Here is a 17,198-nt window from a genome sequence, read left to right on the forward strand (position 1 = left end):
CCAAAATATTTATCATGCGAAAGAAGAAGATGCAGTGAACCACAGCACAATAGCTCGTAAGTTCCAGAAATTTCGTGCAGGTTGTAAAAATGTCGATCAGTCAAGGTCCGCCCGCCCCAGAGTAAAATAACCTGAGGTTATACAACACATTATTGAGAGAAATCCATCCTCCAGCACATGATGATTGTCAAATAAACACGGCATGCCCCAGTCCACTGTAGTACGTCACCTTCACAAACTCGGGGAAAACCATTAGGAGCTACCATATAAATTGATCCCAGCGCAAACCTAGAGGAAAGTGATGTCTGCTGACAACTGCTGCAAAATCCACATGATATACGTTTCCTGAAACGAGATTGTCGCATTCTACGAAACGAGGCTGCTTTCTGAAATCCCAGTGTATAAAAACAATAACTGAGCAAGGGCCAACTTCCAGAACCGGTCGTCAAACAGGCCCGTTTCGAGCATAAAGTCATGGAACTACGAAGTGATAATTCATTTCGAGTTCGTGCCATGAATGCTGATTTTCATTCCGAACACGTATACTTAACGCTTTTCGGACTGCAAATCGGCATTGATGGCACAAACTCGAAATGAATAGTTGGAGCGGATGTTATTCTATATGTGCTACGTCAAAAGTATCGTACATTGGTGAACTGAAAGCACGCCGTGCTGCAACAGGATAACGGAAAATTAAATTCGGCTAGAAAACACAACAAAAATGCTGGAACTGGATAACATGGAGCTAATGCCATACTTAGCATATAGTCCTGACTTTCTCCCTTCGAATTACTGTATGTTTCGGTCCATGGCGCACTTCCTGAAATCACGATGCTTTACTAATCAGCTGGGAGTGGAAACAGCAGTCTCAGAACCAGACGTGATATTGACGTGGAACCTACAAACTGGCAGGAAGATGGCTGCCGGTATCTGAAGGAGGTATTCATATCCTATTTTAGATACTTTCATTTGTAGTAGAACTATAGAAATGTTTGCATCTGCAGGGTCCTCCTAAAAAACTCTCTTCACCTGCATTTATTTAATCCCTACACTGTAAGTCTGCAGAACACTTTCTGGCGGACTTGCAGGGTGAACGCATCACTGATACACTAACTTCTGCACGCGGTTCGTTTCGGGTTGATGGACGACCAGAACTTGGGGCATCCAAAACACTTTACAAGTGAAGAGCTTTATTCTCCCACGTGATCGAAGGCGAACGACTTGGTGGCTCCTTACCAAACGGTTCACGAAGCCTATCCATCACCTGTGGCATATTTTCGTTGTTATGCGTCCGTTCATAGGCCCATACACATGCCACCAAACGCTCCTCCAAAATGAAGTCACTGGTATCTGCCATTGTAACTCACCAAATATAAAAATGTGAGACAATGAAATGGTCAACGCACAGTCCTCTGCGGGCAGTCACGTGACGATTCACGTGAGGAGCACTGTTGCCATAAAAATGATCAGGATATGTGGTTCAAAACTTAAATATATTAACATCTTACATTGTTACGCACAATTAGTTCGGGTGTAAAGGGACTTCCTGACCACTCTGTAAATACGAGAAGGGAATTGTGATAGAAGTGCCACAAGGACAAAATATGCAACATGGGGCATCTGATATAGTAACCTAACATTTAAAAAAAAAAAAAAAAAAGTTATTAAAAGGAGAAAACAATGTAAAAATACGGCGAAGTGATAAATCAATGTTAGTATTCTTCATTCAGGTGCTGAGAATTGGAAATTTTTCATCAACTTAGATCTATCGTTAACTTTTTTCCCTCGACGTAGTAACCCTCTGAAAAGTCTTCATCCCGGCGAAATTAAAATACCGCTAATTTTACAGTAATTATGTGATATCTTCGAACAGATAAAAGATAATCGAAATGTGGAACAAGAGCGCCCTAGACACAGGCCCGTAGCCAAGGGGGGGCTAGGGCGGGCTCAGCCCCCCTAAATTTTTTGCAGCCCCCTAACTAAAGTCATAATTCGAATTAACGGGGGATGCCGGGGAAATTCCCCTTCGGTAAAAATGTATGTCCGGCTCGTATCACAGAAGTAACATAACATCCATTTCTGGGATAAATTTTTGCCTTCTACATTTACAGCAAAAATACACAAGCATCCCCCTCTCGTTCGAAAGTTTAATTCGAACACTGACTGAAATGTTGTAAGAAATTGTATTTCCAAATGTACTTTAGAGTGCTGAATTAAAATTTACTTTTATTATCCTCATTTAAGGTATTGGCCTATTTATGCGCTACGCTTCTTTGAATTGCTAATATTTCTTTGAGCGTGATACTTTTTTTTTTTTTTTTTTTTTTTTTTTTTTTTTTTTTTTAATGCTTCATGTGCAAACGACCCTCGCTGCAGGAGAAAAATAATTTATGGTTATTCTATCGGCAAACGTGCATTTGTGTTCAGAAACAACATAGTTTTACCTTAATCTGCGGACGAAGAGTTTACTTCTTCCTGTCCTTGGAACTTGCAACTGAAAACATCCTTTTGCTGTGAGTCATTGGCTTTCGGTCAATATGCGAGAGATTGAAAAGACAGCATCCCTCAACAGGGGGTCGCAACTGCTTCGCTCTAATGCTGGTTTGTTTTGTGTATATTGGATATGGAGAGGGGGGATTTTGACTACGTTTTATGTCACGTGATAACGGAGTAAGAAAGTTTCCTTTTCTGAATTGTGTTTACTCTTGTTGTGTTATGAGTTGAACATGGTTGTAATTGAAAGTTGAACGATGCTGGTTTCTAAAGATGCACCGAAGTTGACTTGAAGAATGAGAATTGTAGTGTATCAGCAACTTGACTATTTGTTAAATAACTTGGAATAGATAAGTAATACTTTTAATATATCTTTAAACTAAAAATAAGTTCGATTCACTTAATCTTTCTCGGGGATGAATTATTAGATACTTTATTAAAATAATTTAACAATTGTTGCCAATCTTTGGTGCCAGAATCAAATGTTCATGCAGATCATCAGACGTAAGCCTAATCATCCAAAGTTACTATTTTGTAAAAGAATACCTTGCAATCTTCTGGTATGTAAACAAAAAATGTAGCGGACTAAACGGAGGTAGTAGTTGCACTTATAAGAAAAACAGAATTTTCAATTAAAAATTGAACCTTATTGGATGATAATATGTATAATGCTTTATAAATTTGAAATTTGACCTTTGACTTAAAACAGGGTGCGTTGGGGAGTTTAGCGTCCCTCTTCAGCAGGGAGGCTATGTAGACACTGGACCTATAGCTTAAAGTAACGTCCAAATCACTATCGGTTTGAATCCGAGGACTCCCAATACGGTTTGAACCCGAAACCAGACGCACCAAAGGCGAGCGCTGTACCCATGAGGCTACGGGGTAGCCCACAAAAGTAACAATTTGTTAATGTAGTTTCATTTTGAAGAAGATATATCTTCAATAGAAATAAGTAAATAGCTGTTTAAATCATTAGTTCTTAACTTAAACTTTTTTAGTACCTACGAAAGCAACTGATCTCGAATTCTTATTTGTACAATGTAAAGAAGAATGTCATGTATACTTTGATATGAATTGTACTATACAAAGAAAATTTAATGAATTGTTACTTTTCTTACCAATTTCGTTTCGGGAAAGAATGTAACTGCGCTAGAACAGGGAACTTTTTTGGAGTTATTTCTTATTTGAATGCTCGAGTACCAAAACGTAACATATTATTTTTACTTAAACATGACTTTAGTAGCAATCGTCCTAAATGATTGTTGATAGTAAGTTCCAAAGAGTCTAGAACAGTGGTTTTTAAACTGGAGTCCGCGGACCCCGGGGGTCTGCGTGACCTGGCTACGGGGTCCGCGACGTCTAAAAATTGAAATGTGTTGTGATAAAATGGAACTCACAGCTGTTATGCAAAATGTATGTTTTCAGTTACTAAAAAGAAAGCAATTAGAAATTATACCTACGTTTGTAAATTTGAATATTTTCTTTACTAAATTTCTGCCCTGAAGCCGGTCAACCGTTATATAGGACTACTTCAGGTGAGAGGAATTCCTTCTTTGTTAGGGCATTTTTTCAAAAGGAGTTGTACATTAACTGCACCGTGCCGATCTCGTTTTGTTGAGTTACAACAATAACATCACCAGAAATCTCGATCTGGACACAATCGTTCTAAGATTGGCAGCATCCAAAACAAGGAGACTTATACTGTGATTGTGTTGTTAGTGATTGTTCAAATGTTCAACTTGTTTCTACTATAGTTTGCTAACATGAGGAGTGTATATATGCGTGTTATGTTTGTGTTTCTTAATCTTATAAAATTTATAAATTTGTAGATAGCAAAAACCCATAAACATATCATTATTTCTTTTGAACATCACTATAAAAAACTGATCAAAAAATGTTTAGAAGTACAAGCGTAAAATAAAGCGCGTAATATTTGAAGAAATATAAAGTTTCGTATCTAAGGACATGTAAATAATAATACAGGTAAGATGTTAATTTCATTTTTCCAATATCATATATTTGTTTAGGCCACATGTATGTCAAAATATTGATTTAAGATTTTGAGACCCTTCTCTGTAGAATCTCTTTGAAGATAGTATTAAATCTCATTACTCTCTAGATGTTTTCAAGTTTCACAAATATTTTTTCAGTCCATCAAAAATTAAAAAACGTATTTCCTGTACTAATTCTTTGGAAATTTTAATGATTGGTTCGTTCGGCCAACTATTTTTTTTATATATTTTTTTTATTTCCTTGAAGATGAGAAAACGGAAGAAATATTTTGTTGCCATAACAAATAAATAAAAAGGAAACACACAGTATTCTAGCTTTCAGGTACAGTTGTACTAACGGTATAGGGGAAAATTTTAATAATTCCTTGACGCTGTAGTTTTAGTTTTAAGAGCATAAGAAATTATTCATCATCACACAGAGACAGACATTATATATATATCTGTGTGTGCCCACCCTAATTTACATTTAGCCCCCCCTAAATTTCGAGGCTGGCTACGGGCCTGCCTAGACAATATTATTTTACATGAGAAACCGTTATCACAACTCACTTATCTGCTTTCGATTTCGAGCCATTTTGAAAATCGGCATTTATTTTCGCGTTTCTAAACAGCTGAAAACAGAAAGCCACTAGGTGACTTGTGATAACGGTACCTCACGCAAAATAATATTGTCTAGGGCGCTCTTGTTCCATATTTCAATTATATTTAATCTATTTGAAGATATCACATAATTACTGTAAAATTAGCGATATTTTAATTTCGCCGGGATGAAGACTTAAATGCTGTCCAATGTTCATCCATCGCGCTCGTCGTTGTCTTTTTATTTTCTTCTTAAATAACAGTCTGTGATATGGTATAACGCTAAGGAGCAGATAACATTTAGCATTAACCTTGAAATCTGTTTATCCTACTTAGTGTAAAAGTTTTATAATTTCACGTCAAATTTTCGCTTTCAGTCGAAAACATTGTTAAGATAAGAAAGGCGAGTTACACCGATGGACGGACACAAACTTTTTAGGTAAACAAGTTATTCCACTGAACTATTCTGTTCGTTCGCAAATTGCTTGTACGCTAGCGACACCTGTTAGCGTGAACATGAACTGCTAGAAATTAGGGTGAGCTGTCTTGCTATTATAATAAAAATGTACTCAGATATTTTCTTTCATATTCTTATTTTAAAGTACAAATGTACTTGCAAAGATTTCTTTTATTCACATACTAGTAAAAGAGTCCAATCTTAACATGGAATGAACAATATGCAACCGTACAACACAGTCGAGTACCGTGGGTTATCTAACGTGAGAAGCATCTGAGATCCTCTATACTTTTCGAACCTCCCCACCAACCAACCCACCTTCGAACTGAAAACGAGAAAGAAAAAGGCTTCGAGCACAATTAGACCTGGTTGGAAGATCTCTGTGTACAAAATGTGGTGACTTTAGGTGATTCCTTTATCTGAGAAAATCTTATGACAGACACACACGCACCATATATACACCGTGTTTCAATAAGAAGACCTGATTTTGGACGGTAATAATTACTGAACATGGGACGTGCCGGCAAGGAAATGAGTGTTGTATGAATGGGCGTGGCCTAGTTTCAGAAAATCGCCGTTAGATGTTAGTCAATGCCAGGAACGGCACCAGAAACGTTTGATGGGGTGGGCGGAAAGAGGCGGACCTAGTTGCTGGGTGGGCGGACAATGAAAATAAGAACTGAGCAATGTAGACATTTTTTGACAATAATTTTCAATTTTTATACTCTTTAGTTAGCTAAGGCTCAGACCGAAATAGGGGAGGAACAAGTATGTGGAAAATAGCTGTCTTGGCCTTATAGAAGGTACAATTTCGACATTCGCCTGGTGGGACTGAAGAAATGCAGGACTTAGGATGGGCTGCGGGAGTTCGTGGCTATATGCTCGACCTACCGAATTCCAAGTGGCAGACACACTACTTCATCTTTTTTTTTTAACGATAACGGTGTGTACTGTGTAGTCAATGAAGTTCAAGACAGCTTTACCTTCTCTCTCTCCAAGAATAGACATGAATGCATAGAAACAAAAGAAGGTTCAAACAACACAGACTAACGGATACTACTCTATCTTTCGTTAATAACATAAAATAAACAATAAGTAGGTAAAGTAAAACAAGGATAAAATAGGCTACTGCGCTGTTCTGATTTGTGTAATGACACGCAAGAATTAAACTACAGAACCTTTATTGATAACCATATTTTGAAAAACCCAACTTACAATACCAACATACGCAACATTTTTATCTTTGAAGGATTTATTACAAGAAAGCAAGAGAAAAAATTAAATCATTTATATTTTCTCTCATATATTCTTAATTTGTGCACATTAAATTTTTTAACGTGATCTCTATATGCAACAGCAAAGACCTATTTTACTAAAAGAATAAAGACATTCGACAGCATGATTGTTTGATCATACCTTACACAGAAATCTTTGAAACTGAAACTCAAGTTGGAAAAACAACTAAAACAATTATAAATTGGATAAAGAAGTAAATAGCAATTAACAAAACTTCATCATGAGCCACAAAAACAACAATGTATTTTAACCTATGAAGGGCTGATCACATGTTACGAACAAGCTTGCAATAAACTTTTATACCTGCACTTTAATTAAGTGCAAATCGTCGATATTTGTGTCCAGCATCGAATGCGTTTACCACATCCTCTACAGCAATATTCATTACAAGTTTTCTTTCTACTGAAAGGAAACAAAGATCGCTTATGCGACCGTTTGCCATTCGATTTCTTAGTTATGTTTTAACCCGTCTAAGACACGAGAAAGAACGCTCACATGGTGAACTAGATACAGGAATGGTGATAGCAATTACGGCTAATTTGTGAATTTCATGAAAAGCAATTTTGAAACGATCCATCACTTCAGTAAACTGAGAAACGGAGGTAATTTTGCATTGCTTTTCCTCCTCATGGTGTTTCAAAACTTTCGGGAGAAGTTTCAGTTCCACCTCTACATTATCGACCTCACATCCATAATGACGTGCAAGTGGTTCAATTTTCTCAAATGAGAGGAAGTGTTCACTTTTAGAGTGAAAACTGTTTATCCCACTTAAAATCACTGTTCATTGCAGAGATAAACAGGGTCCTAGAACCTATTACATTACACTCGAAAGTAATACCTATTGCTTTTGAAGTACATTATGTTACCTTCATTATTCTACTTCTGTTGGGGTGGGCGGATGGGTGGGCGAGGGAATACATCGGGTGGGCGGTCGCCCACCCTTAATGCCGTCCCTGGTCAATGCGACTTCTCAGTTTGCAGTCAGTCAGAAGTAAGATGGCGTCCGCCCAACAAAAGGCGTTTTGTGTGCTGCAGTTTGCAAAGCCTGGGTCAGTGGTTTCGGTCCAGCGTGCTTTTCGTCGGTGTTTTTGGCATTAATCCGCTTGCACCCAAAAACCTTCGTCGTTTGTCTCGCCAATTTGAAGAGGCAGGATGCTTGTGGGAAGGTAAAGGGTCCAGTTTGGCCTCGTACTTCCGATGAAATTGTGGAAACAATTCGGCAAACGTTTCTTCTGATGCACACACAAAGAATTTGTAATAGCATAGCTAAAACTTGAAGAATTTGTGGGTATTTTGCAGTTTATCCCATTTTTGTAGCATGTTTTCATCAGTGGATATGGACTTTTAAAATCAGATTTGAAACACCCTATATATTGGATTCTTCGTGGCTGTACTATTAGCACATGAGCCATGGGTGCTGCAGATCTGGATTCGATTTCCAACTGTTTATATTGTTCAGTATTTATCGTATTCAACTTCTGTTAGTACACAATAGTTTCTATTCTGACATTAGTATATCACAATCGATCGAAACTGCAATATGATCGAGACTATGATGAGATAACAGTCGAAGTCTTAAGATGCTAAAACTAAATTATTATTAAAAAATAACGTGGGGATATCAGCTAGATAGGAGCTAAAAACGCAGCCTGTTGTGTTTTCTCTCTAAATACTGTTACATCGGTACGTTGAGTTGTTAATAGTGTAAGAGACATCAATTGCTGTATTTTTTTTTTTTTTTAATCACGAACAAAATCGTATGAAAACATTTTTAAATTGTCCAGAACTATATCATATATTTATTAAAAAAAAAAAAACGAAAGAGAGCCTATCGTTGTACGAGGAAAATAAGAACATAACGCAAAACGTGCCAGGAAACTAACGAAAAAAAAAAAGCGTTAACATCTAGCAACTATATTCAAGCTGTAGGTCTCATTCTTAGGGTTGCCAGGCGTTCCGGTTTTCCGGGACAGTCCCGGTTTTCAATGAAAGAATTAACTGTCCCGAAAAAAGGCTTTCCGGACGCCTGTTTGTCCCGGTTTTCGTTCTTCAGCCTGAAAAAAATCAACCTGCAAGAACTAGTATGTCTCACTAAAAACGGAAGATTTATTTATGTAACTCAATTTTACTAAACAAGCAACAAGGAGTTTGAAAATCGCATCCATTCTTTCGTCCTATAGGGTTGTTTCGCTTTCAGAGAAAAAGAGATTTTTTAAAAAAATATTCAAGAGTAGCATATCTTATGGTAATAATTTCTCGAGTATCACTTTCAGTAGAAATGAACGTCTTTTACTCGGTGATAGACTTTAACTACTAGTTATTTTATTTATTTATTTATTTATTTTATTTATTTATTTTTTATTTTTTTTATTTATTTATTTTTTTTTTTTTTTGCTAAATGCTAAGTTTACATTATGGTAGTATTTTTGACTCAGGTGATGACGTAACAAAAGAAACAATATCTCTTTAGTCATAAATGGTAGGGTGTGTTGTAATTGGAGCAGTATTTAGGATCCGTTAAACACAATTCGGAATAAGGGATGCCTATGTTACCTTTTCTCATTCTTTATACACCTCTTGTGAGGCTTTATTTGTGTTAACTGTGTATAGAATAAACTGGAAAAGATAGGCACTTAATTGATTCTAACCAAATGAGTAGGAACCCTCACCTTATATATAGCCTGAGATTGGTGTTCCGGTTTTTCGTTTACAAAATCTGGCAACCCTACCAATTCTGCATAAAGACGTTAAGAACCTGACATACTAAAAAATAATACAAAATTTACCATTTTTTCTTTTGCATGTTTTTCATAAATGAAAGGAGATAATGAAATGCAACTTAACACAATCATAGATAATGTTATTCTACAACAGAAAATATGAACTTAAAGAATTTTCATTGTTGACAACCCAAAAAATTAGTGTGGCCAGAATAACATTTCCCACAACATCTAAGTTAAGGCAGTGACTAGAGGAACGAACTCAGCTGGATTTCATTACGTATCATGTTATTTTGCTTTTTAAATAACATTATTATTTAATTTTAATAACTGTATGTTAAAACTATTTTATTACAAAATAATGCAACTCTTATTTAAAAAGTAGTTTACAGGATTCCAAGACATGATACGTAATCAAATGCAGTTGAGTTCGTTCCTCTAGTCACTGCCTTAACTTAGATGTTGGGGGAATCGTTATTCTGGCAACACTGTAATTTCTTTGGATGACAACACTGAAAATTCTTCAGGTTCATATTTTCTGTTGTAGAATAACATTATCTATGATTGTGTTAAGTTGCATTTCATTATCTCCCTTCACTTACGAAAAAACAAGCAAAAAAAAAAAGTAAATTTTGTATTAATTTTAGTATGTCAGGCTCTTAAGGCCAAATAAACTCATTTCTATCTATGTATAAACTGAACAAATAAAGCAAGTATATTCAAACAAAAAACATTATTTTTGTCAACTCTGAGTTAGGGATTTGCATGGACTGTGGTTCTCCACTAATTTTGTAGTTTTAACAAGAATTATCTTTAATATATTGCATTAATTGTACCTTTCTTCCCTTGCATCTCTTTTCTTCTGCCATACCTTTTATCATATCCTTAATAAAGTAGTTTCATCTTAAATGTCTTAACCAATTAGCCTTCCTGCTTTCAACTGTTTTTTCTCTATTTAATAGTTTCTCTTCTTTCCCAACTTTGGCTGATACTTTCCCATGAGATTATAGTTACACTCAGTGAATTTTCCCCACTCCAGAATCATATTTCGAACGTTTCCACCCTGTTTCGATCACACTTTCGTACTGCCCACGTTTTTCTACCTTGCACAGAACAATACTAAGCACGAAACTATGTAACATAATTCTTTTCCATAGCTATTTAACTCACTATAAAATATGCTTTTCTTAATAATAATAATAATAATAATAATAATTCTTGTTAAGTAATACGGATACAAGCAAATGCTTTAATATTTATCCTTGTTCTGTTTCTTTGCTTCCGCTGATGACGTTTTTCTTGTAATCTATAGTACTTGCGCCGAGTCGTGAAGCATGGGCTCTAAACCAATCATAGAAATATTTTGCTTGAGCTCCAACACATCGGAAAACTTCGGTACAATTCGTGGAGCCGCTTCCCGAGCGCACACTTGGGGAAACGTCAAAACAGCTGAAATTCACCAACTAGGTTGCCAAACTTTGAAGATATAGTAAACGAGTATATATATATATATATATATATATATATATATATATAAACATTTAAAAATTAGCAATAATAACACTGCACAACAATAACTACTGTAACAACTATTCTAAAATGGTAACAATAACACAAATAGTGACAACGAAAACATAACACAACAAAAAAGAATTAAGAAAATGGAACTTGACGCCAATCCGACAACACTGTACTCTCGGGAGATGTTTTCCGTGTAGCGCGAGAGAAGACATTGGCAAAGTTTGATGCGTGGGGGTTGACGACCGGAACACACCCTCGCGTTCTATTGGGTAGTGAAATTGGTAGATATAGGTCAAGCTTCACGACTCGGCGCGAGTACTATAGTTCATTACGAATTGTTTCTGAGATTTTAATAACTTTTTCTTTTTATAGGTCTGCAGAAGGTACATCCGTATCGCCAAGTTCGGGGCTCGGAGATGGCGCCCCAACAGCACCTCAGCGAAATCCTCAACACACAGCAGCTACGAAGAGGTTACAACAGACCCAGGCTCAAGTTGACGAAGTAAGCTTCTTCCAATAACTGAATTCATTAATAAATCTGAGATAATTGTAGATAACTGGAAATCTATTGACTTTTTTCTTTAAGTGGAAGATATACGGGTGTTTGAAAAAGAACTCCCTAGTTTTAAGTGTAAATTTAATTCGGAAATAAATGAACATTTACATCAATGAGTACATATCATGAAAGAAAATTTCCTTCAAGTTTTGTTTAATGTTGGTAGACTTCAACGTGCTCGCCCTGCACACGTCGAGACGATATTCCACTTGAAAGACTTTAGCCAATGACCGATAGTTTTTGCTGTAGGTGGTTCACCACCATACTGATGTCTAAAATTACGTTGCACTGTTACAACTGACTCAGTTTTCACAAGCCAAATAACACACTGCGCTTTCTGTTGCGGAGTACACATTGTTGCTGAGTTGCTCTGCACTGCACGCTTGCCTGGACTGAACTAAAGAAGCAGAGGAAAAAAACAGCACTGATGCCGTCTCAAGGTCAAGCAGACCTGCCAACTGCAGGGGAGCCGAACTTGGAGAGTTGATGAATCAAACACTACAAACTAGAATAGTGTATGTCACTTCGTACAGATTCTAGGACACATTAAAGCTAGGGAGTTCTTTTTCAAACACACTGTATATTATTAAGTGCTGCTTCTTGTTTAAATAAGTATTATTGCTCTGTGTTGATTTTAGTTCGTGTTCACTGGAAATACTGATCCTTCAAAGTTGCTTTTCCACATCAATATGTGTAGTAAATGAAATAATAATAATAATAATAATAATAATAACTAGGCTGAATTCTTCCCTCGTGAGAGCTCCCTCGTGGCTAAACGGTTAGCGTACTGACCTTTGGTGTGGAAGATCTGGGTTCGATTCTCGGTAGGAGCTCACGTGGTTTGGATTCCACTTAAGCCGTGGGTCTGCGTCTCGTATAGCCTCGCTGCTAAAAGGGACGCTAAATTGAAATCAAATCTTTCCTCCAGATTTTCGGATGAATGATTGTAGTTCAGTTAATAAAATTCATTTGTGCATCAATGATTGTGAATAAATTATCAAAAAAATATCCTTATTTATATAGAATACCCAAAGGAGGTGGGTAAAGGTCGGACATATTCCACGTGTGATAGTCATAAAAAGTAAAAATATTCATAAATGCCAGAAAAGCGTATGTTTGTGAAGTTCAAGCATTAAACGTTACAACTATGTAAGGTGTGGCAAGTCATAAAAAGAATCCGACATACCATGATGGTGGTCATTCTGCCAGGTTTTTTTTTTTTTTTCCTCCTCTCACTTGCAACAACAATTTTAGTATGAGGCACCTCACGAACCATTATATATATTTTCGTGCAGACGAGAGTTAATGATTTTACCTGGAATCATTCGTTTATGACTATCAAAGGTGAGAAAAGGCCGATATTTACCCACCTCTTTCCAACTCAATAGTATATTCCGTTGCAGAGGTACATGAAAAAATGTTGGAAGTGGAGTTTTTTTTTTTTTTTTTTTTTTTTTTTTTTTTTTTTTTAAAGTCAATAAATTATACAATGCTTGATATAGACGTATTCGTGCTCCATGTGCAGAAAGAAATACAAATCATAGTTCTTATTGTTTAATAAAACATTCACTCAGGTAATATTGGTATCAAAACAATAGATCAGGGGGAAAAAAGTAAAAACATTTATTGGCAATACGGCTTAAAACAACTGAGCTTCGATTATCTTTAATACGTAAACAAGAAGCATGACTTTTTTTTTTCTCATGCTCTTGTTTGATATCCCATCAAAAAAGAATACCGTTGTCATTTTCAGCAGTGTGAGACATAAATCCGTACATATTGCGATTGATAAAGAAGTTGTTACCTACCCGTCATTTAGTCTCGAATGTAGCCCCTTGTAAGAAGTGCTGAAGCTATACGTCATTTTAGCTTCGAATGCAGAGCCCTTTGTTGGAAGTGCTGAAGCTATACGTCATTAGCTTCGCATGCAGAGCCTCTTGTGGGAAGTGCCGAAGCTACATGTTATTTAGCTTCGAATACAGAGCCCCTTGTGGGAAGTGCTGAAGCTACACGTAATTTAACTTCGAATGCAGAGCCCCTTGTGAGAAGTGCCGACTCAGTATTTAAAATGCAAGTACTAAAATAAAGAACGAAATAAAGTTTACTTTTCGTATATGGGATAAACTGTTTTTATATGACATACAATTACTCAGCAGGTTATGTTGAACCTGACATCAGGAATTAAAAAGTGTCTTTTTCAAATACGAAATCTCACCAAACTTAGCCCTACTCCCCCTTTTCCCCCTCCTCAAAAAATCTTTAAAAGCCATTCACAAATTACTAACTTTGGTTTACGGAAAAGGATATGGGTTCGTTGGATGTACGAGACTATTTGTCAGTGCACGAAGAGAATGAGAAAAAAAAAAAAATACAAACTAGCGGTGACTAGATAGAGCTCTCACCTCTAGTTTTTAGAGGTCCTTAGTTCGACCTCAGCCAAGTGAGTTTGTGGTTGACAACATTGTGTTCGCGTGTGAAATTTCTCGGTGTTCTTCCGCTTTCTCCCACAGTCTCACTTCACCAGTCGTTTTGTTATCATTCGCTTTCATTAATCATCCGTCTCCGTGGGGCGTTAAATTAAAGATTTTTTTTTTTTTAAAAAAAAAAGGTGTATAACATGCCACTGACAAAGCATGTTTTTACATAATGTGGAAAACGAATTAAAGAACTGTTTTTGAAGCATATCATTTTAAAAAGTAATCACCCTAAATGTGGATCAGAGCAATCTACTTTTTTAAAAATAATAATAATAATAATAATAATATTGTAAAAAAAAAGTAAGGCATACTTCAAGCATACTTTCTGTATTGATCAGTAATAAATACAGAAACTCTTAAACTTCATTTTCCTTTTTTTACTCCCTTTCAATAAAAGAAAATAAGAAAATCGTGTATTTTTCATTATATACGATGAACTTGCTACTGCTTCGTACTGAGTAGTTCGGCGTAGCAAATTATATGGAAACGTTTTGACACCCCTGCTCTAGCTCGTAAGTTATTACCACAAGGTCAGTTTTCTATGTCTAATACTTAACCTGGTTTTTAAAAAAAATGTAGTTACTTTCTATTTGAAACGTTCTTGTATTGTTTGTTAGTACTTGTAGTACGAAAACTTTTTACTCAAACTACAAAATACGTACTCAGAAATATGACAAAAGCTACACAACCACACCAAACAGTGGTGATAATAACATTCTCCCGGAAGATCAGGTTTCAATTTTTGAATTTCGTATGGATAAAAATTGCATCACTTTCACGTAACGTGAAATATATTTTATTTCTTTAATCTGATCCGTAATAAAAGGAGCATGATACATTATTTAACCCTTTAACTGGTTATGACGTACTAGTACGTCATGGTATATGTGCAGTGGAAACTGCTACGACGTAGTACTATGTCTTGACTAAAAAGTCTCTAATGTTCAGTGGCAATGACGAAGGTCACTCTTGAAAACTTTTACATTTAAATCTGAAACAAATCAATAGATGGCTCTGAATGCCCATAATGTGCAAACGACATTAATTTTTTAGAATAACAGATGGCACATTGTTAGTCGTAAGAAGAACATTGCTGCTGCTGTAATAAAAGAAACAAACTGCATTTCAAAACAATAGCAAACGTCTTGTGACGCGGGAACGTCTTTGTAACAATTTTTTTTTAATTGTTTAATTGTTGTGTGCTATTGATATTTGTGTGAAACATACATCATTAATTCATAATTCTAAGATTCTTGTGGCTACGACGTAGTACTACGTCTGCCACCTGAGAGTACACATTTCCAGAGAACTGTGCCAATTAAAGGGTTAATGATTGGAAGACACAAGCACTTCATTGGCTCCGAACAAAAATTTCAATTATTTTAGAGTAGTGGAAATTATATTGCAAAATCTGTCATCACGCTGTAATGTAGTTCTCGCATAAGAACATTACTTTGTTTATCTGCTGTGAACTTGATGTTCTGCTCTTTGAATAACTATTTGAAATTCCTGTCACAGACTATTAAATCTCCACGGTTTATGAATTTAAGATGCAAGTGCATTGTGCGTTACACCATTGATTCTTGATTCACAAGAATAGGTAGCTTTGGGTTTTGCTTGGCAGAAATCTTTACGATGACAGTATGTGAGATGCTGCGGAATTATATTCTTCGTAATACTTCTCCGATGGAGACTGGACAGTACTTGTTAGTAACTGTTTGTTGTGCATAACATATCCTTTGCTACTGATGTTCTTAAGGACCAAAGATTTGTATATGTTCAGCGAAGAGTAGAACTAAAAGTGCTCAGAATTTCGCGTAATTGGCGAAAATGAATACGATACGTGAGTGAATACATATAAAGACATTGTAAAACGTGAACTGTTAGCACATATCAAATTGTTGGCAAGATGAGTGAACTTGAAAACCTTTCGATTGATTTTAAAATTGGTCAGGTGAGCACCCCAGCAGGTCTGTTTTGTGGTGTCCAGAAATATTTATTTCCAGTGTGCGAGAACCTAAACGTCTCGTAAACTCAAGAAAGCAGAGTATTTTGTACAGTCAGCAGCAAAAATAATTATCCGTCCCATATACTTTTATTATTATTATTATTATTTTGTGAATTTTAGAACGACTGAGCAAAATGTTTGTGCGAATTTTGACAATATTAATTACGTTCTTTCTATTATGATTGAATCGTAAAAATCAGTCGAATTACGATAAGACTACGTGTTAGATAGTCGTTGTAAAACCGCACTGAGTAGATTTACTTTTACACTTTGTTTTCGCTAAGTTAAATGCTTAGTTTTCTTGAATGCGTGCATTAAAATTTCTTCGAGAGAAAAAAACTTTTTTTTTTTAAATCACGTTTCAATACGGCCAGAGAAGAATATCACAAGAAATAAATGAAAAGCTGGCAACGTCAATTTTTTTTTTGTTCCGAAGTGTTGATGTAAGCAACGCAATTATCTTGCGTATTTTGGTTTTATTCCTGTTTATGTAACTTTTCCGTTAATACGTCAGCTTCTTAGAAGCACATCTCTTAGTAGTAGAATGCGTACCTCTGGTGTGAGAGGCTCGTGGTTCGATCCCAGGCCAAGTAAATTTATTAAGCACTACACTGTGTTCTGTTTTTCACGGTTTTCCTGTTTCCTTCCACTCCGTCATTCCACCAGTTGTCATAAACATTCACTTAACCATCCATCCCCTTTAACCTAGAGGACGTTAAAGATAATTTTATTTAATTTTTTGTAAACTCTTTAAAATGATGAAAATTTAATTTAGCGAAAGTTTGTGAGTATTTTTTAGATTTATTCGCGACTGTTTCAAGTTTATCATCCAGGTACCTTGCCTTTTATTAGTGTTCTTTGTAGTTAAAGCGGGTCCATTCAATAAATAACTGGAAAATGTTGTATAAAACATATAAAGCTTCGACAAAGTTTGTGCTGCTTTGTTATTTTTGGTGGTATCCTAGAACTATTATCAGATGGGCCTGACATGCCTGCCCCGCAAACGCATTCCGATGCTGGGAATAAGTGAAACAAGATGCTGCATCCTTTCAGGTTTGTGTCAACGTGGGGCAGCGGAT

At 36.0% G+C, this 17,198-nt stretch overlaps 1 protein-coding gene across 9 annotated transcripts in view; it reads left to right on the forward strand.

Annotated features, from left to right (window-relative positions):
• LOC145672066 (vesicle-associated membrane protein 3-like) overlaps window positions 1-17,198 on the forward strand; it is a 100,310-nt gene that overhangs the window by 35,005 nt on the left and 48,107 nt on the right. For all 9 annotated transcript variants that reach the window (XM_081741307.1, XM_081741303.1, XM_081741308.1 and 6 more), the window contains exon 2: window positions 11,451-11,580. In XM_081741307.1, the coding sequence (XP_081597433.1) occupies window positions 11,451-11,580 (130 nt within the window). The remainder of the gene's footprint in view (window positions 1-11,450; window positions 11,581-17,198) is intronic.

The sequence above is a fragment of the Thermobia domestica genome, chromosome 15, assembly GCF_964235325.1.
Source record: "Thermobia domestica chromosome 15, izTheDome1.hap1.1, whole genome shotgun sequence".
Taxonomy (NCBI): domain Eukaryota; kingdom Metazoa; phylum Arthropoda; class Insecta; order Zygentoma; family Lepismatidae; genus Thermobia; species Thermobia domestica.